Source organism: Vicia villosa, unplaced genomic scaffold, assembly GCF_029867415.1.
Source record: "Vicia villosa cultivar HV-30 ecotype Madison, WI unplaced genomic scaffold, Vvil1.0 ctg.000044F_1_1, whole genome shotgun sequence".
NCBI lineage: Eukaryota > Viridiplantae > Streptophyta > Magnoliopsida > Fabales > Fabaceae > Vicia > Vicia villosa.
The window spans coordinates 1,138,403-1,160,965 of NW_026704976.1; the positions used below are offsets into that span (position 1 = coordinate 1,138,403).

The following is a 22,563-nucleotide window of genomic DNA, read 5'->3' on the forward strand; positions in this document are numbered from 1 at the left end:
AAGGTTGAGGCTAACTATTTTTGTTGGATTTTGACTCTACTGAAGGATTTATTTATTAAAAGACTGATTTTTTGGAAGCTAACCCTTTCCAGGGATTTTGACTCAGCTGGAGAAATTGTCTGTTGAAAAGAATGATTTTTGGAAGCTAACCCTTTCTAGGGGTTTTGGACTCTTTTGGGGAAATTATCTCCTAAGAGAAATGAATCTTTGGTTTTTGAAGAAGTGATTTTGGAGGCTAACCCTTTCCAGGGGTTTTGTCTCTTTTAAACAGGTTTTTATTAATTGACCTTGGAGGCTAACCCTTTCCAGGGGTTTTGTTAAAATGAAAGAACGAATGGAGGCTAACCCTTTCCAGGGGTTTTTATTAAGATGAAAGAAATGATTTGGAGGCTAACCCTTTCCAGGGGTTTTTGTTAAAATGAAAGAAATGATTATCTAGTGAGACTTCTTGTTTAAAGCCCAAGATGAAGGCTGACTCTTGCCGAGGATAAGCAAACATGGATCCTAGACTCTGCTAAGGAAAATTGATGAAGATAAGGGTGACAGAGACTGTCCATGTCTCTCATTCCAAAAGGTGTACTCAATGTAAAATTGAGACAAACTTAGCTTGTTTAAAGTCTGGTTTAAATTGGAAGAGACTCACCAGGGTATGTTAAGAGGTGACTAAAGACCTGTTCCTATGTTTATAAGAAACCTGATGGGTCCTTGTATACAAGCTCAAGAGGAAGCTGGAAATGCTTTTAAGAAGCCTGTGGGTCCTTGTACAAAGCCCAAGAGGAGGCTAATCGAGGGTCATCGAGGGTCCTTGTTATAGCACAAGAGAAAGCTATGTAGTTTTGAACTTATTTTGGCTCTAAGCAAATGGGTAAGAGGTTTCACCGGGAATAATTCCTCTTTGGGTGGATGTGTCCTATTTTTTTTGGATTCTAAGGTTTTTGCCAAGATGTTTCACCGGGAATAATTCATCTTGGGGGTTTGAACTACAGATCTCTAATTAGGAAAGAGCCTTCACCGGGAAGACATTCTCAATCCTAGGTCATATTCCTATAATATATATATATATAGTTTAACTAAAGAGGGTTTTCAATCCTCTGATGATGCTGAACAAGATAGAATCGAGCTTTATCACAAAGAGTACTTAATTTAAAGAGATGGAGTTCAGAAACTTACCTCTGAAAATGGAGGTCGTGAGGATGATAGAGAGCACCTGGGCTTGTATGAATGATCCCAAAAGCTTCCTTGGGACTCAGTGATGCTAACTGAATACTTATTGTAACTTCAATTCTCCTAAATTGCTCTATGGACCTCCCTCGATTTGAGCTTCAAGTGGACATGGAGAGTGATGAATCTTGAGTTACAGATGAGTTGCAGCCATCTGAACAGCTTCACTATGACCTGAGGAACACGTCTGGATGCTTGGCTTTGTTGGAAACCTTCAGAATTGCTCTATGGACCTCCAACTGCAACAGCTCCAAAGTGAGAGCAACAATGGCGTTCCTCCACTTACAGAAGTGATCCAGGTGCTTGGATCACCTCAAATGAACCCCTTTGAGATGTTAGAATGCTTACTTTCCAAAGATAAGCTCTGGTTTGAAGAAAACGATTCTTTTTGCCAAAGAACTTTGAAAAACCAATAAGCAAGAGGAGAGAAAGAGAAAGCAAGGAATATGGTTGCTTTGGTGTGTTTTCTGAATGAGAAAGAGCCCTTTATTTATAGGCAATTGGTTCAGAGTAATTGTGCATAGTGAGCTTGCTTAGTGAAGTGAGTTTGGTTTCTTAGCCAAGAAGAAAATTTGAAAAGATCCTAAATGCAATGATGCATTTTCGGGCTATCTTCCCCAACCATTGATCTTGTATGATCTAAGGGAACATTTCTGATTCAGAGGAGAGTTCTAATTGGCTTAGAGCAAGATTCCTTGATGATTCATCATTTGCCATAAATTCAAAAATGCAATCATTACATAATCACATGCCTTTGTTTTTGGGAATCTTCTCTAATCCTTATGCAATGATGAATTTGGATGCATGGCATGTTTTCAGATGCATTAGAGGTCGTGTAGCATCGCTTAGTGAAGCAAAATGCACAAAATTGCAAAGTTTCAAATTGTACATGACCTATAATTTCACTTCATGAGGCCAACTTTGAACAAGCATAACTCTTAGCTCAAAATGAATTTAGAGAAGGTTGAACACAATTTGGAAAGCCCTAAACATCTACTTCAAATCATTAGTTTATGGTTCCTTCAGAATCCTTTGGCAAATTTGTGAAAAATGAGGCCAAAGTTGGAAGAAAACTAGGTTAAAAACACTTAGAAAATTTTCTAAGTGTTTATGACCTAAAACTTCAAAATTCCCAAATCTCTTAAATGATTGATCTTTTGAAAAAAGTTCCATTGTAAGATGTTGTTTTATTTTGCAAGATCTACAACTTTCATGTTAGAAGTTTTTTGAGTTGTGTAGGTGAAATTTTGAGTTCCCACAATGCCCTCAAAAACCCTAATTCCCGACCTTTTGCTCCTTGATGATTCTTCTTGAATTTCTTTGGTCAAATGACTTTAATATCCATATATTGATGATATTGATCTTTGAAAGTCATGGTTTGACCAAAAATCTTAAAAGTCAAAGGTGATCCCATACAATTGACTTTTTTCAGATAAGGTGAGATTTTGGACTTTTGTGTGGAATTAAGATCTTCTCCTCAAATGAGTGATGTAAATGGGTTATATTGAGGTAGTAGAGGTTCTTGAATCATGTCTTGAGTTTTGGATCCATGCCCTGATTAAAAGTCAACTATCCAGATGAATTAGGTTAAAAACCCTAATTGTCGACCAGATGAAATTGGTGACTGTGGATCTTGAATTGAGGTGTGATGTCCAGTGGATCTTATTGTATGGATCATTTGAAGATGATTGAAGTCTTTAATAGATGTCCTGGAGCTTTTTAGGGTTTCCCAAAGGTGATCCCTGATTTCAGTCCTTGATAGGCTCAAAAACCCTAGTCTGGTGACCTGAGTAAACCTGTACTCAGATGACTGAGTGTCTAATCAATCATAGGTGAATATAAAAGTGAAGCTTTTGAGTCCTATGATTGTGTTAGAGATCAATCCTTCTATTGATTGATCCTTTGCCTGAGTTTTCTTGTCTTTGAACATCCTTGATTAAATGCCAAATGAAGAAGTGACTGCTCTGGGTACTTGCTTTGACCTGATGAAAATCCTGAAGATATGTCATCTCAGGAGGGTCAAAAATTAGGGTATGACAATAGCGTTTCAAATATCAAGCAAGTTTACAATGAACGGCACAATCTCAAGGTTTTGAATATGGGCCCTCGGTCGAAAATGCAACAACTTTTGAAACTTCTAGGCGATAACAATTATGTTTCAAGCTTCCGAACCTCCGAGGACAAAGTTACCGTGCGTGATATTTTTTGGACTCATCCCGAAAGTATCAAATTGTTCAACACATTTCCAACCGTTCTAGTCATGGATTCGACGTACAAGACAAACAAGTATAGGCTTCCTCTTCTAGAGATCGTCGGTGTGACCTCGACGGACAAGACTTATTCGGTGGGGTTTGCTTTTTTGGAGTGTGAAAAAGAAGAAAACTTTACGTGGGCCTTGGGAATTTGCAAGTCTTTGTTAGTTGATCAAGAGGTTATGCCAAACATCATTGTCACCGATTGAGACAATGCTTTGATGAATGCGGTCGATACCGTCTTCCCGACATCGACCGCGTTACTTTGCCGGTATCACATAACTTGCAACGTGAGAAGCAAGTTGAAACCCGCGGTTGGGACAAAAGATAGGCCAGATGAAAACGGTAAAGTTGTCAAAGCCGGTGTTGTGGTTGAAAGGATAATGTCGGCATGGAAGGAAATTTTGGATGCACACTCCGAAGAGGTGTATACCGAGAAATTGGTACACTTTAGGTCTTTGTGTGGTTCCATTAGGACATTTTGTCATTACGTCGAATCCACCATTCTTGACAAAGTTAGAGAAAAAGTCGTGTGCGCTTGGACAAATCGAGTTAGACATCTTGGTTGCACCACGACTAACCGTGTTGAATCCGCACATGCGGTCTTCAAGAGGTGGTTGGGTGATAGCAAGGGAGATTTGTGTCGGGGATGGGAAACCGTGAACCAAATGCTTGAAAATCAACACAATGAAATTCAAACATCGTTCGGTCGGAGCAAGACGGTTATGGAACACCGGTATAAGGGCCAAATTCTATTCTCCCAATTGATTTACAACATATCTCGAACGGGTTTGAATTTTTTGTTTCATGAAGCTAAGCGGTCGGAGACCACGGGGCCCGATAGTTCATTATGTGGGTGCACCATTAGAAAGACATACGGCTTTCCATGTGCTTGTATACTTGCAAAAAAGAAGAAGTTGAATTCACCAATACGCATGGATGAGGTAGCCGACCATTGGAAGAAGCTTCGTTTTGATGATTTTGACCCGCCGAAAGAAAATGACTCCAAAATCACCATCTCCGACGAGTTGGAAGTGATAATGGAGAAGTTTGCTAAAGCGGACGACACAACAAAAATGCACATAAAAGAACAATTGCGAAAGATCGCATTTTCGGAGACCACCGATTTGAAACCGCCATCTCTACCGGTTAAAACGAAAGGTGCACCGAAAAAGTCCAAAATTACACAAGATGACACGTCAACAAAACGATCTCCTTCCTACTTTGAACATGTTGATGCATCGTTCCCGGAAATTCATGAGACACCGAAGTCTAAGTGTAGTGGTAACAAAGGAGCCCGTATTTCGAAGCCACCTCGTACACCGCCGATCAAAAAATCACCAATTATCTACATTGATGAGATGCCACTTTTTATGCACAAATATATCGATAACATCGTTGATGTTGGAGGCGACGGCAATTGTGGATATCGGGCCGTTGCGGGTTTGCTCGGTAAAGGGGAAAATAATCACACTTTAGTCCGACGGGAACTCATTGCGGAGTTGACTTCGTATCGGGACATCTACGGCCGACTATATGAAAATCAAGAAAAGTTTGCAAAAATTCATGATGCACTTGTTCCATCACTTACCGGTATCGCTCCGGTTTCGAAGTGGATGTCATTCCCCGATATGGGTCATCTAATAGCAAGTGCGTATGATATGGTGTGTATCGATTTGACGAGGTTTGGACTAAGTGAGACTTTCTTTCCACTTCATAGTCGACCGCCGTTGGAAGCGTCGGGCCGCATCATATGCATCGGGTATCTACGATCGCGGCACTTCGTTCAAGTGTTTTTGAAACCGGGTTGTCCTATACCGGCTACTTCTTGTCAATGGACGGCACATCGTTCAAATGAGGCGGAGACTTGGCCGGATCCGTTCGTTTCGAGGATGGCGGAGTTTGAAGAAATGATGAGCAAAGAGCGCGAGCAAAATAGAGAGCGGTCGAAGAACGTGCCTATTTTGGACTTAGGATCCACCGATTGGTTCGGTGAATTTTAGTTCGTTCCGGATCGTTTTTGTTTGTAACGATCATTTTTTGTATGTATTGTTGTTTATCATGTAAAATCGGACCGATTCAATACATATATAATATAAGTATGTTTTATGTTGTCATTGCCTATTTTATGCCTATTTTGTATGCTTTTGGTATTGTTTACACAAAACAGAATGCAATGCACAAAATGCAAAATTCACCTCTGTTTCTGCATAATTCGGAAATGAACTTCCGAAATATACATGTCTGGAGCCTATTTTCGGAAGTTCATTTCCGAAATGTCCCCTGAGGCAGGATAAGGTTTGTTGGGCCATCAATGCTCCAATAAGTCTATAAATACTACACACTCTTCTTCATCCTCTTCACACCACAAAACACAAATGACACAAACCTACCCCCACCTAGCATTCGTCTACTTTGAAACCGGCTACCCGATGCCGTTCCAATTTCGCTTCTCGCGCGACACGCCGTTTGCGGAATTGATACCGTCGCTCAACACGCTTTTGTGCTATCCCGAGAATCGAAAGGTTGTCAAGCTCGAGTACCGCTCGCCATCGCTTAACGACGAGGGAGGCATTAAGTTCACACCTTTTGAGATCAAGAACGACGAAGATTTAGCGGTTATGTGGACAACGTTCGACCGATTTTCTTCAAAAGGCCCGATCGAGTTGGACGCCAAACTTCAAAGATCGGCGGACGACGTTATCAAAATGTTGACTCATCCCCACCTACCCGTGTTCAACAATATGTAACTTTAATTTTCAGTAATATTATCGTTGTAATCTTCACCCGATTAAATAAAGCGAATCGTTGTTGTTTTTCATTTTTCTTCTGTCCAGACATAAATTCGGAGGTTCATTTCCGAATTCCATCATGGGGGTGCGTTCGGAGATGAACTTCCGAAACACCACATTTTCTGAAAATGTAACTTTATTTCGGAGATGCATCTCCGAAACCAATATTTTATATTAAAAAAAACACGTTTTCGGAAGTTCATTTCCGAAAACACATTTTTTTCAAAAAAAAAGTACCGTTTCGGAAATGAACTTCCGAAACAAGGGGTAATGTTGTAAATTCACCAGGGGTGAGCAAGAAGGTTAGGAGGTGGGTGAAGAAATTCTCTAGTTAAAATATAAAATTAAAAACAAAAGTAAATAGAAGATAATACATTGAATTACTTGAAAAAAGATTAACGAAATGAAATTAGTTATTTTGGCCCCAAATTAGTCAAACCTGTTTCCGCTTGTCATTAGTGGAACATGTCATAATCTTATCATGTATAAAGGTAATGTCTAAAACAACGGTTCAATCTACTCTCTCATTAGTGGAACATAAAAATAGAATTGTTTGATTTAATTAATGATTTAGACTTATTAAAAATTAAAAGAGTAAATTACACTTCCTTTTCTCAAGAGATATTTATATTACAATACTTTTATCTCTTGTGTTAAATATACCGTTTAGGGCCCGTTTGTTTTGATTTTTTTTTTTAAAATGATTTTTATAGTGTTACAAAATTTGTGAAAAAAAAATTTATAAAGAAACTTTTTATAAAAGTTTCAAATGAAAATTGTGTTTGAATAGTTATTCTTAAAATGTGATTTTAGGTATTTCACCTATTTATGGAAAAAAAATTGGATATCAAAATTTCAAAAAATCACTTAATTTTGAAGCTATTTCAAATAGATTTTTATAAAAATCATTTTTGAAATACAATTTTTTGAAAAAATTACGATTTGGACAAAGTTTTGATCTTCAATAATCTATGTGTATGTTTTAGGATGTCAAAATTAGTATTTCATTTTAGAAAAAACGAATATAAAAAAATTGTAATATTTTGAAAAACGATTTTGGAAAATCTATTTTAAAAAATACAAAAAAAAATTCAGTTTTTTAAAGCTGAAACAAAAAGAGCCTTAATCTCCTTTTATCATCCCATCTCCATCAAACCTTTCACCACAGTTGTTTTTCCGCAAGGAACCTGAACAACACTGGTTTAAGCAAAAATTAATGATAGAAAAATGATAGCCACGAAATGGCCGACATGTTAACTAACCTTCATCTTTTCATGAATTTAGTTTGTGCCAAGCAAAACATAACGTTTCTTCGGGTGATCTTTCACCCATTTTTCAGCCCATGTAGTCTTTTCTGGAGTTGGTAATTCCACCAGCATCATCAATTCATAATCCTCAAGATCAGAAAATGAAGGATCTGTAACCGCATTTCCATCCGCAATAGTTAAGAGAACCGCATTTGAACAAAACAATTTTCTATAAAATATGAAAAAAAAAAAAAAGTGTCCATTCCCAAGGCAAAACCTTTGGAAAAGAAGAATCAGCTCCAAGACAAAGAGAACCAACATCAAATTAAAATGCAGCACCCAACCATTTACTATTCTTAGAAAAACAAATAGAAGGTTTACTCTCAATTTACGCAACAAACTATTGTATCACCAACACCGAATCTATCACCATAATTTAAAAACTTTCCAGCATTGGTAGACAAACAAACCATCATTGCTTCAATAGTGAAATCTAACAACATCAATCATTCAAGCACATTAAACATGCAACTTAAATATAGAATTTAAATTAAAGTAAATTAAACAACATTAATAAAAAAAACAACATATATAAATATACAATTTAAATAAATAAATGAATTATATAAATGTAAATTAAAGGGAAGGTATTGAATTTTAATGAACTAAGTGAGATTGAAAAACGTATAGAAAAATAAGTACCAAAGTCACAATCAGCAAAATTTAGAACAACAAGTGATGACGAGTTCCAACTCAACTTCTTTTGTTTTCTTCTGATTCTGATGAGTTCATCCTTCCTCTTCTTCACATGGGAAATGGTGTTTGGTAGAAGCAACTCTAAAACCACTTCCTTCCACTCATTCATTGCCTTTTACTCATCCACTACAAAATGTTGTTTTGATGGTTTTTGTTGAAAATAAAGATCAAAAACCATTAAATTTGTATTTGAATATGTGGGTCATAATCGAGTAAGTAAAATCCAAATCAAGATTGAAAGATGATAGAAACAAAATATATTTGTTATTTACACAATTGTTCAAGTACTATTTAAATTTTAAAAAATCGTGAAGTGCATTAAAATGTTACAAATGTCCTCAATTGTGGAGAGACCTCTTGAAAATTTCTTATAATTCCTTTTGTGACCCGATTGTTGATTGTAGTAGGTTCTCCGTCAATAATGGTTTCAACACCCCTTTTTGGCATGCTAAGTGGTTAGGAGGAACTTCCTTGAAAGTCCTCTTTCCGAGTCACTTCGAGGTTTCTAAGTTGAAGCATATTTCCGTGGCGGCGATGGGCGGATGGGGTAATGGAGGGTGGATATGGGGTGATTTTGGTTTGGAGGGGAATAACCATTCGGTTGATGTGGGGGAGTTGAGAAATTTCGTGGACGGGTCGGAAGGGCGGAATGAGGGGAGGGATGGGGTGGAGTGGTTCTACAATGAGGAGACGGACTTTTCGGTGGCTTCTTGTTACTCCTTTCTTTTGAAGCGACTCACTCCTTTCGGTCCTCCTAACAAAAGTGACGAAGCTTTTGGCCTTTTGTGGAAATTGGAAGTGCCTTTCAAAATCAAAGCTTTCGGATGGAGACTTTTTCTCAATAGATTACCTACAAAGGATTTGTTGTTGCTTAGAGGTATCTCTCTTCCTTTAGATAATATTGCTTGTTCCTTTTGTGGTGTTGATTTAGAAAAGTGTAGGCATACTTTTTTTGTTTGTGGGGTGGTTAAAAGGATTTGGAATGATATAGCTTCTTGGGTTGGTATGGGAAATATGGTGGAGGATGAGTGTTTACCAAGTTTTATGGAGTGGCACTCCTTCTTTATATTCAAGAAAGTTAAGAGGTGTAAATTGGGTGTGGTTTGGTTGGCGGTTACTTGGTGTCTTTGGTTAGCTAGAAATGGAGCGTGTTTCCGGAACGATGGTTGGAGCGTCAACAACATCGTTTGGAACATTAAATTCACGGTGTGGAGATGGTCTTTTTGCGGGATTATTACCGTTACCAATTACAATTTTTACGATTTTTGTAAGGACCCTTTGTTGTTCCTTTCGTAAGGGTAATTGGTTTGTAATTTTCCTTTTTGTCGGGTTTTCCCGTTGACCTTTGTATTCAGGCTTGAGAACCCCTAGTTCTCCTATATATATATTGTTGTGAAAAACGATACCAATAACAAAGTATAATAGGGAATTAGGGAAGAGAATAAGAACACAAGAATTGGTTATAACTGCTATTCTTTTACTTTCTCTTAAAACAAGATTACAAGTTTACAAGAATAACAAATAACCTCTCTCACCCTTAATTAGGATTTGCAGCTTAGCAATGATGAGAGACTAGTATGCTATTTATAATAAAACCTAACATACTAACTAATGGGCTTTTTCAGCAAGGCCCATTACACAAGCCAACTTAATAAACAAGCTAACTTAACAAATTAGGGTTTAAACACTAAAACCTAATTTAACATGCTAACAACTCTAGCATCTTCGACATCTGCATGCTAGACCCATCTTCGACTACAGCATGCACACTTCGACACCAGCATGTGAACAATCCTTCGACTTCATGCTTAACCCTGTCGAACCAAGAAGCTACCCTTCGACAATACTAGAGTTCGATCCAATATCTCACAAATCTCCACCTTGGACCTAACTCTACAACGTCAAGGAACAAACTAGCTTTCTTCATGCAGCTTTATCAACTGCATACAGTGGAAAAACTTGCAACTCGGCAATGTCTTGGTGATCATATCAGCAGCATTGTCTTCAGTCGAAACCTTCAGCACTTGGACTTCTCCACGCTCGATTACTCCTCTGACGAAATGCAGCCTTACATCAATGTGCTTAGTTCGCTCATGATAGGCTGAATTCTTCGACAGGTGTATTGCACTTTGACTATCACATTTAACAGTGATACCTCGACCTTGAAGTTTCAGCTCATTCGCAAAACCTTCAAGCCACAATGCTTCTTTCACAGCTTCAGTTAGGGCAATATACTCCGCTTCAGTGGTTGATAGAGCAACAACCTTCTGAAGTGTTGCTTTCCAACTAATTGCAGTGCCAAACATGGTGAAAACATATCCAGAAATAGATTTTCTGGAATCCATACAACCTGCATAATCAGAGTCGACATATCCTTCTATTACTGTTTTACTATCTTCACCCAAGGCTCCACCATAAATTAGGACTCTATTCAGAGACCCATTTATGTACCTTAAAATCCACTTCAATGCTTGCCAGTGAGCCTTTCCAGGATTCGCCATGTACCTGCTTACAAGACTTACTGCGTATGCTATGTCGGGTCTAGTACAGACCATAGCATACATCAAAGAACCGACTATATTAGCATATGGGATGCTATTCATATAGGCTCTTTCGACATCAGTACTGGGACACTGATCAATACTCAGCTTGAATTGAGGGTTTGTTGGAGTCACAACTGGCTTCGAATTCGACATACCAAACTTTTCAAGAATCTTCCGTAGATATGCCTCTTGAGATAGGCATAACTTCGACTTCTTTCTATCTCTTCGAATGTCAATTCCAAGAATCCTGGAAGCAGCTCCCAGATCCTTCATATCGAACTCCTTATTGAGTTCAGCCTTCACCCTCATCACATCTTCGACACTGTTGCTTGCTATGAGAATATCATCCACATAAAGCAACAAAATAACAAATGAATTACCAGGTCGAAATCTGAAGTAAACGCAGTGGTCGAACTGACTTCTAATGAAACTTATGCGTGCCATGAACTTGTCGAATCTCCTATTCCACTGTCGAGGAGATTGTTTCAGCCCATACAAAGATCTCTTTAACTCGCACACATAATCTTCCTTCCCCTTTTCGACATACCCTTCAGGTTGCCTCATCAGGATCGTTTCATCTAAATCACCATACAAGAACGCAGTCTTCACATCCATTTGTTCCAGTTCAAGATCGAACTGTGCCACCATGGCAAGCAACATTCGAATGGACCTATGCTTCACAACAGGAGAAAACACATCATTGAAGTCGACACCTTCTTTCTGAGTGAAACCCCTTGCAACTAACCTTGCCTTGTATCTTTTCGACGTCACTCCTTCAATTCCTTCCTTAACTTTGAAAATCCATTTACAGCTGACTAACCTTGCCCCAGCAGGTTTCTTGATCAGTTCCCAGGTATGATTATCATGAAGAGATTTTATCTCATCATCCATGGCCTTCAGCCATTCAGTCTTATTTCGACTCCTCATAACTTCCTTATAGTCTCTAGGTTCTTCGTCTAGAACCTCACTTGCAGAGATTAAGGCATAAGCTATAAGATTTGCATATCCAAGTCTTTGAGGTGGCTTGATGACTCTTCTCGACCTATCTCTCGACAATAGGTAGTCATCGTCAGTTTCCTCAACTTCAGCATCTTCTGGTTCTTCTTCGACTTCATCTGGGATATGCAATTCAGCATCAACATGCTCCACCTCAACAGGAATCTCTACCTGTTCCAGCTCTTCGTCAGATGTTTCTGTACTTCGACCAACATCATCAGTTTTCTTAAAAGCCATTTCAGCTTCATTGAAAACTACATCTCGACTGGTGATACACCTCCTGTGACCTGGCTCTAGGCACCATAGCCTATAAGCTTTGACTCCTTCAGGGTATCCCATGAACATGCATTTCAGAGCTCTAGGTTCGACCTTGTCTTGCCTAATGTGAGCATAGGCTACGCAGCCAAATACTCTCAGTTTGTCGAGATCTGGTGGATGTCCCGACCAAACTTCTTCAGGTGTCTTCATATCTAACGCTGTCGAAGGACATCTGTTTATCAGATATGTTGCTGTCGAAACAGCCTCAGCCCAGAACACCTTTGTTAACCCCGCACTAGTCAACATGCATCTGACTCTCTCCAAAATAGTTCGATTAAACCTTTCAGCCAAACCATTTTGCTGTGGAGTACCTGCAGTAGTTCTATGCCTTGCAATACCAGAGGCAGCACAAAAACTGTCAAATGCCTCATTGCAAAATTCAAGGCCATTGTCGGTTCTCAACCTCTTGACCTTTCTGCCAGTCTGATTTTCAACCAGAGTCTTCCAACTTTTGAAATTCTCAAAAGTTTCATCCTTAGTCTTCTGGATGAATACCCATAATTTTCTGGAATAATCATCTACTATGGATAGAAAATACCTTGCTCCTGAATGTGATGGACACCTTGCAGGCCCCCAAAGATCAGCATGGATGTAATCAATGGATCCATGTGTTCTTTGTTTGCCTTTGTTGAACTTCACTCTGCAAGATTTTCCAAGTACACAGGGTTCACAAAACTTCAGCTTTTCGACTTTGTCTCCACCAAGCAGATTTTGTTTCCCTAATTCGACCAGACCCCTTTCACTGACATGGCCCAATCTCATGTGCCAGATTTCTGTTTTCGACAAAGGTTTCGTGGATGCAACATTTGTCGAACCACTTACAACTTCAGCCTCAAGGGTATACAAGCCTTGTTTCTTCACGCCTCTCAAGACTTCCTTCGAACCCTTCATGACTCTTAGGATACTTTTCTCTCCTTGGAAAACATATCCTTTCTTGTCGAATTCACCAAGAGAAAGCAGATTTCTCTTCAAATCAGGAACATACCTGACTTCAGTCAACAACCTTATTGACTTATCATAGAGCTTGAATCTCACAGATCCAACACCTGCAATCTTGCAAGCCTTGTTGTTTCCCAGCAATACTGATCCACCATCTTGATCACATAATTCCTCGAACAAGTTTTTGTTTGGAGTCATGTGCCAAGTGCAACCTGAATCCATAATCCACTCCTTCTTAGAGTCACTGCTTGAAACCACAAGAACATCAGATGATTCGAAATTATCTTGAACAATGGCAGCGTTGCCATTATCCTTACCTCCATGATATTTCAAGCGTTCAGGGCACACCTTTCTTGTGTGACCCTCCTTCTTACAATGGTAGCATCGAATGCCAGATGCTTCGCCACTGTAAGTCTTCGACTGGCTTTTGCCTTTCTTCTTGTCGAACTTACCATCCTTTCGTAAGAGTTTTCCTTTAACGGTCAAACCTTCGCCAACAGTCGAAGGTTTATGCTCCTTTCGTTCATTCAAGTCCTTAGAGTACAAGGCTGATTGAACTTCTTCAAACGTCAGGGACTCCCTTCCATACAAGAGAGTTTCTTTGAAGTGAGCATGTGATCGAGGCAAAGAACACAATAGTAACAGCGCTTGATCTTCATCATCGATCTTCACATCAATATTTTCAAGATCAAGAATCAGCTTGTTGAACATATCCAACTGCTCAGCCAATACTTTGTCTTCAATCATCTTGAATGAATACAAAGCTTGCTTCAGGTAGAGTCGATTTACCAGCGATTTGGTCATATACAAACTTTCAAGTTTCACCCATAACCCTGATGCCGTCGTCTCCTTTGATACCTGCCGGAGAACCTTATCACCAAGGCTCAACAAAATTGCGCTGTGTGCTTTCTCGATCATATTTGTCTTCTCCGCTGCCGTCAATTCTGCATTCATGGCTGCCTCTCCCTTCAACGCTTCCAAACAACCCTGCTGAACCAGTAGGGCTTTCATCTTCAAGCGCCACAGACCGAAATCATTCACTCCGGTGAACTTTTCAATCTCATACTTTGTTGAAGGCATCTTCTCCACGCTCACCGCACCAATTTGTTGTGAAAAACGATACCAATAACAAAGTATAATAGGGAATTAGGGAAGAGAATAAGAACACAAGAATTGGTTATAACTGCTATTCTTTTACTTTCTCTTAAAACAAGATTACAAGTTTACAAGAATAACAAATAACCTCTCTCACCCTTAATTAGGATTTGCAGCTTAGCAATGATGAGAGACTAGTATGCTATTTATAATAAAACCTAACATACTAACTAATGGGCTTTTTCAGCAAGGCCCATTACACAAGCCAACTTAATAAACAAGCTAACTTAACAAATTAGGGTTTAAACACTAAAACCTAATTTAACATGCTAACAACTCTAGCATCTTCGACATCTTCATGCTAGACCCATCTTCGACTACAGCATGCACACTTCGACACCAGCATGTGAACAATCCTTCGACTTCATGCTTAACCCTGTCGAACTGTCGAACCAAGATATATATATATATATATATATATATATATATATATATATATATATATATATATATATATATATATATATATATATATATTCCTTGCTTATGAAAAAAAAAAACAAATGTCCTCAATTATATTAAGCCATGTAAGAGAGTATTGGTATCCAAATACATTATTAAGGTAATGTTGCCTTAACTTTACACGAAACTGAAGCCAAAAGTACAATTAATTTTCAGCCAAATAACTCACTTTTGGAACTTAATACAAGTCAAGTCATCTAAGGATTTGTTATCCCTCTTCTAACAAGCTCCATTCAAGTTTGCAATCTATTCAGCAAAACCCTCCACCCAAATAAATGAATTTAGCTTGGCACAATGAATCTTCAAAGCTTTCTCATTTCTCTAAGAATAGCCTCTACAATAACTCCTTCACAGCTTAACTCTTCCAACCTCTCATAAATCATTCCTCGTTTTTCCACCACACACATCTATCTTTCACAACCGATTCTGGTTGAATCAAGACACAAAACACAAGAAAATTAATGAACATCATACATACTAATAGCAACAAACAAATCCATAATGTTTACTCAAATTAATGGGCTACAAAGGATTATCGAATACCAAAGAAAATACCACTTATGCATTTTGTATCATGAACACCAAACAAATCCTATATTGTGAATTTTTATCTTAAATATTATTTTAAGATTACTCCATTTCATGTTTTTATTATGAATCTTAAATACAATAACACTCTTTTAAGTAAGAGTACGTGCTACATATAAAAATAGCATTATCTATTTTACTACAAAAATTGTTTCTGAGCTTATTTCATTGTAGCAACAGACATCCATAATTACATATTGAGAGTTCCACTTACCAAATACAGTGTCTGGTAAATTTCAAGGGTAGTAGTATTTTGGATACTGACAAGCATATCTCCCTGAATACTGCAAGTTATCAGGTAATCCACCATGTTGAGGTATTAATGTCGGTTCTCCATATGTGGGAAACGATGCTGAAATGTAAGAGCAACAAATTATTATTGTGTTGATTAAAAAAATAACTTAAAAACAGAGAAATTCTAAGAGAATAACTACGTGTGGCTGCGGCGGGTGAAGGCAACTCAGGTTGGAAATCACTGTATTCAACATAAGGTCTTCCATATGTACTATAATTAAAAGGTTGCGACTCATGGTAGTCAACATAAGGTCTTCCAGGAAAACCCATGTTGCTGTTCCCTGCCATACTTGGCCTATACTGGCTACCCAAAACAGGATTCCTATATACTTCGACGTCACCGTAGGTTCTACTGGAACCAGCATTATCTCTAGGATAACAAGATGGTTCATGATTGGAATAAAGTCCAAAAGGATAGGGTGGTCTTGCAACATTTGAAATTTGACTGCTTGGATATCCTCCTGACAATGGATTCATGCTAAGCTGAGGTTCAGTCATATGGCCATGTGCATCGACCTGAAAACAAGTCCTTAGAAATTAGCATTGTTGCCACAAGATAGAAATAACCAAGATGGAAAAGTTTCAGTGCTGTTAATTGCAGATCTTAGAAAATATTTTGACAATATTTAATATTAAATATCATATCGCCGTTATTTCCGCTATTTAACAACACTGAAAAGTTTGCAAGTAATTAGAAAGTTGTAAAATAGGTTTACCTGACTAACTTGACTAGGCATCCTATAGTCGGTTTGAGAGATGGAACAATGAGCTCTCCACTGGTGAATACCACTTCCTGAGAAAAAGTGTGACAACGTAGGGATTATTAAAGATAATAATACAATAAAATAGACTGCAAGATCGAGAAGCAACTGTAATTCTGTAAATAGATAAAAACCTGTCGAACTTCCTTGATTTTGCAATGCAGGCCCGGAAGAAGACTGAGAAGAACCTCTGCGCGATGATGTTGACTGGTTGATACTAGATAGAGATGGAGTATCTTGCTTCATCTGATCCAAATACTTCTGAGAGGCCTCTCGGTTCAGTTCAACAAACAAAACCTTGAAATACAAATGAAGCTTTAGTATAGTAATGCTTGATAATTTGGTTGTCAGATAAACAAAAAGCAATGTAAGTTACTATACCTGATCAAAATATTCATCGGAATTTGGCAAATCCTTGCTTTTAGGTAGAACATAATTAGCTGTCATGGTCATAAAATAACAGAACAAGCATAAGAAGATTAAGTTAAGCAAAATATGATAAAGTAAACACCAGCAAATAAAAAGTAAAGGGTAAAAAATACCAATCATGTTATTTAAAGCATCAACTGGAACTTCTTTGCCCATTTCTTTAGATCTTTTTTCAGACCGTCTCTTGAGCTCTTCTGGCTTTGGGAACACCACAACAGCAATCTGGAACGGAAAAAATATTATATTATCAAATCTATAGTAAACTTATTTTTCCAACTCCAGCAAACAAATAGATAAATAGCTACCTTTTGATAGTCAACAAAAGGCATAAGCTTACGCTTGCGTGCATTTTTATACACATTTGTCTGATCGATTATATAATTGCGAGGTATGTTAGCTGCCCTGGACAGAATTACATTGAACATTGAACTTGCCTTGTCCATCAAACGATCAAACCTTTCACCATAGTTGTTTTTCCGCAACAGCCCAGGAACCTAAACAAAATTGGATTAAGCAAAAATTGAAGATAAAAAAATTATAATAAAAAGATGATTGGGAAGCTAAACTAACCTTCATTTGTTCAAGAATTAAGTTTGTGCCAAGCAAAACATAACGCTTCTCCGGGTGATCTTTCACCCATTTCTCAGCCCATGTAGTCTTTCCTGAAGCTGGTAACCCCACCATCATCATCAATTCACAATCCTTTGGATCAGAAAAGGAAGGTCCCATAACCGCATTTCCATCTGCAACGGCCAAGGCCCAAGGTCTGAACCCTTCTTGAGGAACAAGACCTTGTTCAACATTGAATTGCATCCGAACCACAACATTTTTCAACAAAGCGTGCGGAAAAAATGCCCATTCCCAAGGCGAAACCTTTGAAAGAGAAGAATCCGCTCCAAGACCAAGAGAACTGACATCAAATTGTATTGCAGTACCCAACCATTTACCGTTCTTAGAGAAACCAATAGAAGCCATTGGTTTACTCTCAAGGTCAACGCAACAAACAATTGTATCACCAACACCAAACCTATCACCAAAATTCAAAAACTTGCCGGCATTAGAAAACTTGCCGGTGCCTCCATAACCATAGCTGTGTTTGGTCTCACCTAGAGTTCCAACAGCATCATCCCCTCTAGAAACACCAAGACGACAAAGGTGCCGCTGGTCAGGAGGAGTGTCATCTGTATCAACAGGTTGAGCAGAAAGAATAACACAACCATAACAATATCTACCCTTTGTTATTCCAACACTAGCTTTAGCACCAGACCAACAATAGCCAAACCCTTCCTTATGAAGGCCATATCCAACAAGTCCATTGCATTCAATGTTGAAATCTAACAATATCAATCATCAAACACATAGATTAACATTCAAATAACTAATGCTTCAATCAAGATATTAAATAAATCGAAAACTAACCAACATTAATAAAGAAAAACCATATATAAACATACAAATTAAATAACGAAATTAAAGTGAGGATTTTAAATATTGCTGAAGTGAGTGAGACTGAAAGAGTATGAAAAAATGAATACCTAAGTCACAATCAGCGGAATTGAGAATGACTGGCGATGACGGAAACAGTTCCAATGCAACTTCTTTTGCTTTCTTTTGTTGACATGATCCTCCCTCTTCTTCTTCGAATGGGAAGTGGCGTTTGGTAGAAACCATTGTCCAATGAAGAATGAGAACGAAGGGAAATAGTTTTGTTACGGAGAATATACAACTGATTTGGTGGAAATGCGGTATAGTAAAGAGAAGAAAACTGAAAAGAAGGGAGATGGTTTTATTATTGAGTTTAATGGTTATGCCCGTAAAAATGTTTTACACTGTCATCCAATTAGAATATAACGTTCTGCCATGTCATACAAGTTTTTTTTAAATTTTCAATCTGACTTGTTCTGATACATGATCGTCATTGGTTGACAGTGTAAAAGTGCATAACCCTATTTTTCTTTATTATTTTATTTTTGTAATTATTAAAAGTTTAATTTAGTAATTTTACTTATTTGTTTATTGTTTTATTATTATTCTCACAATTTAAGTAACTTATACTATTTCTTTTATTTTATTTTAAATTTATTTATTTATTATCAACCAAAATCATTATTACCAAAATAACTATTCTCAATATTTAAGGTAAGATTGATTTATTATTAACGAATTAGTTTTTAATAGAAAATTCATATATTTTTTTAAATTCTTTATTTATGAATTCCTAATAAATCAAAATAAATGTTCCCACAGGTAACATTTATTTATTTATTAGTAAGCAATTACTTTCCCAAAACAAATTTATGAGTTTTTCTAAATTTTATACTTTTTTATAAATTTAGTTAATTTTTTTTATGTTATTTTATCATTTATTTATTTTTTTATTACTTACAAAAAAAAACTATTCCCACAATTATTTTCCTAATAGGTAAGATTTATTTATTACTACATCTGTTCCTTTATATAAGAGACAATTCACTTTTTAAATTCATTGAATAATTAATGTATCTAGTCAATATACATACCAGATACATTGATTATTCAATGAACATAAAAAGTGAAATGTCTCTTATTTAAAGGAACGGAGATAGTATTAACCAATTAGTTTTTAATAGTAAATTCATAATTTTTTCTAAATTCCTTATTTATGTATTCCTAATAAATCAAAATAAATGTTCCCATATATAACATTTATTTATTTATTTATTAGTAAGCAATTATTTTCCCAAAACAAATTTATGAGTTTTTCTAAATTCTATACTTTTTATATATTTAGTTAATTTGTTTTATGTTATTTTATCCTTTTTTAATTTCTTTATTATTTACAAAAACAACTATTCCCAGAATGATTTTCCTAATATGTAAGAATTATTTATTATTAACCAATTATTTTTTAATAGTAAGTTCATAAATTTTTCTAAATTCCTTATTTATGTATTCCACATAATATTTATTTATTTGTAAGCAATTATTTTCCCAAAACAAATTTATGAGTTTTTCTAAATTCTATACTTTTTATAGATTTATTTAATTTGTTTTATGTTATTTTATCCTTTATCTATTTCTTTATTATTTACAAAAACGACTATTCCCACAATAATTTTCCTAATAGGTAAGCATTATTTATTATTAACCAATTCTTTTTTAATAGTAAATTCATAAATTTTTCTAAATTTCTTATTTATGTATTCCACGTAATATTTATTTATTTATTTATTTGTAAGCAATTATTTTCCCAAAACAAACTTATGAGTTTTTCTAAATTCTATACTTTTTATAAATTTAGTTAATTTGTTCATGTTATTTTATCATTTATTTATTTCTTTATTATTTACAAAAACAACTATTCCCATGATTTAAGGTAAATTCGTGAGTTTTTCTAAATTCTCGACTTTTTATTATTTTATTTTCCCAAAATAAATAAAAACTTAATTTGTTTTATCTTGTTTTATCACTTATTTATTTATATATACAAAATCACTATTCCGACAATTTAAGAAACATTTATTTATTTGTTTATTTATTTATTTATTCGTAAGCAATTATTTTCCTAAAACTAATTCGTGAGTTTTTCTAAAATCTTGACTTTTTATTATTTTATTTTCTCAAAATTAAGTAATTTATTTTATATTATTTTATAGTTTATTTATTTATTTATTATTTACTAAAATCATTATTCCCACAATTTAATAATATTTATTTACTGATGACAATGAGTAGGGCAGGGTATTTAGTACCCGTCCCATACCCGTGACTTAAAAAAAAATCCCCGTACATAAGTTTATACTCGGCACCAATTTTTGTATTTCATTGGATGGGAAAATCAACATTTCAATAATGAAAATGCTCCACCCATACCATCAAATTAGAAGTTTGCTGCCATAAATAGGCATATGGGAAATTAAGTTTTTGAGACAAAAGTCATATCACAACGTTTTGACAAAAAGGTTTATATCAAAATATTTATTTTGACTCCATTTGATCCGATTATTTTTATTCACATCTCAACCAAAACAATTTCCTATTGTTATATCATTTTCGATGACTTTAAATAAGAGTCAAGTTAAATCTTTTGAAAAAGGCATATGTGAACTCTAGCTTGGACAAAAGGCATGTTAAGTCATCTGGAAAAGAAGTATCACAGCATAATAGTTCATCTGCCTTGGTTGGTGAAGATGAAAATATTGAACAACCAATTCAATTAGTAGATGACTCGTGCTCTAGTAGCTCAGAGTTTGTTGATGTAACACAAATGGACGGTGATGATAACTTTGAAGAAATTATGACCCCTAATGAGTCTAACCTAAGGAATGAGAAGAACATGGAATTCTTTAAACAATCCAGGGCCAACATCATTGAGAATAAGGATGCATAATTAAGGATCCCTAAAGATTTAGATCTTTAGACTTTAGCTCTCCCTAACCCTAAGGCTCATTTTAAAACGGTAGAGTCTAAGTCTAAAAAGAATAAGAAGGCTTGAAGCTCCAAGAATTCCTACAAAACCAAGTCAAAGGCTGAAAACTCAAAACCTTTCTAATGAAATGTATTTTTTTGAAACATTAGAGGCTAGGTCACTTCACCTTAAAAAGCTCATTACCTTTAACTGTCCTACTATAATCCTAATTATTGAGCCTTTGATAGCCTTTCAGAATTTTCCAAGTTTTAGGTTAGCCAGGAAAAGGCCTTAAGTTAATTGCTATGAACAACAAGGATTATTTACTTCCCAATATTTTGCGTCTTTGCTCAATTCAGAGGAGCACTAATATTATCTCTATTGACGATCAACAAGTGTCCTTTTCAATTATGGAGAATGACAAAACCTTCTATCTCTCTAAAGTTTATGCCTCGACTTGTTATTTGAAGAGTAGATAATAATTTAGTCACCAACAAATTAAATATTTCGTCAAACTTGTTATATAGAAAGTATATGTTTTTGTGGCGAATTTGTCACTTTTCTCAGTTTCGACGAGATTCTTCCCATTTGATGGTTTTAATAATTTACAAGAGTAAGGAGGTCCTGGCTTAAGTTCACCCACATTAACATCATTTTTTCCGATTAAAACCTCGTAATCTGAATAATATTCATCAGCTGCTATGTAAGCAACTTTTTCTTTCTTATGATATTTATTAGTTCTGGCTATTTCAACTTTCAATCGCTCGATCTGGCGAACTCTATCAACTAATTGCGCCATATCTCTAAGATATTGAGTATCTAATTTTTTTCCTTAAAGAATAGTCTCATCCTGCTGCATTCATTTTGACTAATTCATGTTCAGGGACTTGAGTAAAGCATCTTGCTTTCAAATGTCTAAATCTGTTAAGATACTCGTTAATTGACTCAACAACTTTTCGTTTAACACTGGCCAATTCCTTCAAACTAATTTTTGGTTGTCCCATGTAAAGTTGTTCATGGAATAACCTTTCCATCAGGGGCCACGTATGGACGGAATGTGGTGGTAGCGTTGTAAACCAAGTAAAAGCATTTTTTTATGAGTGAACATGGGAAATATTTCCTTTTTAAATCCTCATTGTTTGTTGTGTCACCTGCCTTGGTTTGAAACTTAGCAACATGTTTGACGGTGGATTCATTGGTGTCACCAGCGATTTAGTAAAGTTTGGGTCTTTCCAACTCCTAGGTAGTTCTGTTTGTAAAACAAAGTATAATAATGAAGAAGAATACGTAGGCCTTTGAAGACAAAACCTCCTCGGGAAGACCCGAAGACCCTTCCAGATGTCGGCTTAGTTGACATTGACACCCGCTTCATAAAAGACAAGCTGAAGGAAGAAAGGAAGAAGGGAGAAGGACCTAAGACAGC

The 22,563-nt window shown here is 36.2% G+C and overlaps 3 protein-coding genes across 3 annotated transcripts; 1 reads left to right on the forward strand and 2 right to left on the reverse strand.

The window, feature by feature from the left end:
* Window positions 1–8,802: 8,802 nt before the first annotated feature.
* On the forward strand, window positions 8,803–9,564 carry LOC131622838 (uncharacterized). The gene has a single exon (XM_058893866.1). It carries the CDS (start codon window positions 8,803–8,805, stop codon window positions 9,562–9,564), a length of 762 nt encoding a protein of 253 aa, XP_058749849.1.
* A 5,933-nt stretch (window positions 9,565–15,497) lies between these two features.
* Window positions 15,498–16,353, reverse strand: LOC131622780 (uncharacterized). The gene is made up of 3 exons (XM_058893819.1): window positions 16,280–16,353; window positions 15,704–16,079; window positions 15,498–15,621 (listed from the first exon to the last, which is right to left on the reverse strand). Exons 1-3 carry the CDS (start codon window positions 16,298–16,300, stop codon window positions 15,506–15,508), a joined length of 513 nt encoding a protein of 170 aa, XP_058749802.1. The 5' UTR covers window positions 16,301–16,353; the 3' UTR covers window positions 15,498–15,505.
* A 618-nt stretch (window positions 16,354–16,971) lies between these two features.
* On the reverse strand, window positions 16,972–21,939 carry LOC131622839 (uncharacterized). The gene is made up of 3 exons (XM_058893867.1): window positions 21,657–21,939; window positions 17,324–18,087; window positions 16,972–17,247 (listed from the first exon to the last, which is right to left on the reverse strand). Exons 1-3 carry the CDS (start codon window positions 21,937–21,939, stop codon window positions 16,993–16,995), a joined length of 1,302 nt encoding a protein of 433 aa, XP_058749850.1. The 3' UTR covers window positions 16,972–16,992.
* Between the last annotated feature and the right edge of the window lie 624 nt (window positions 21,940–22,563).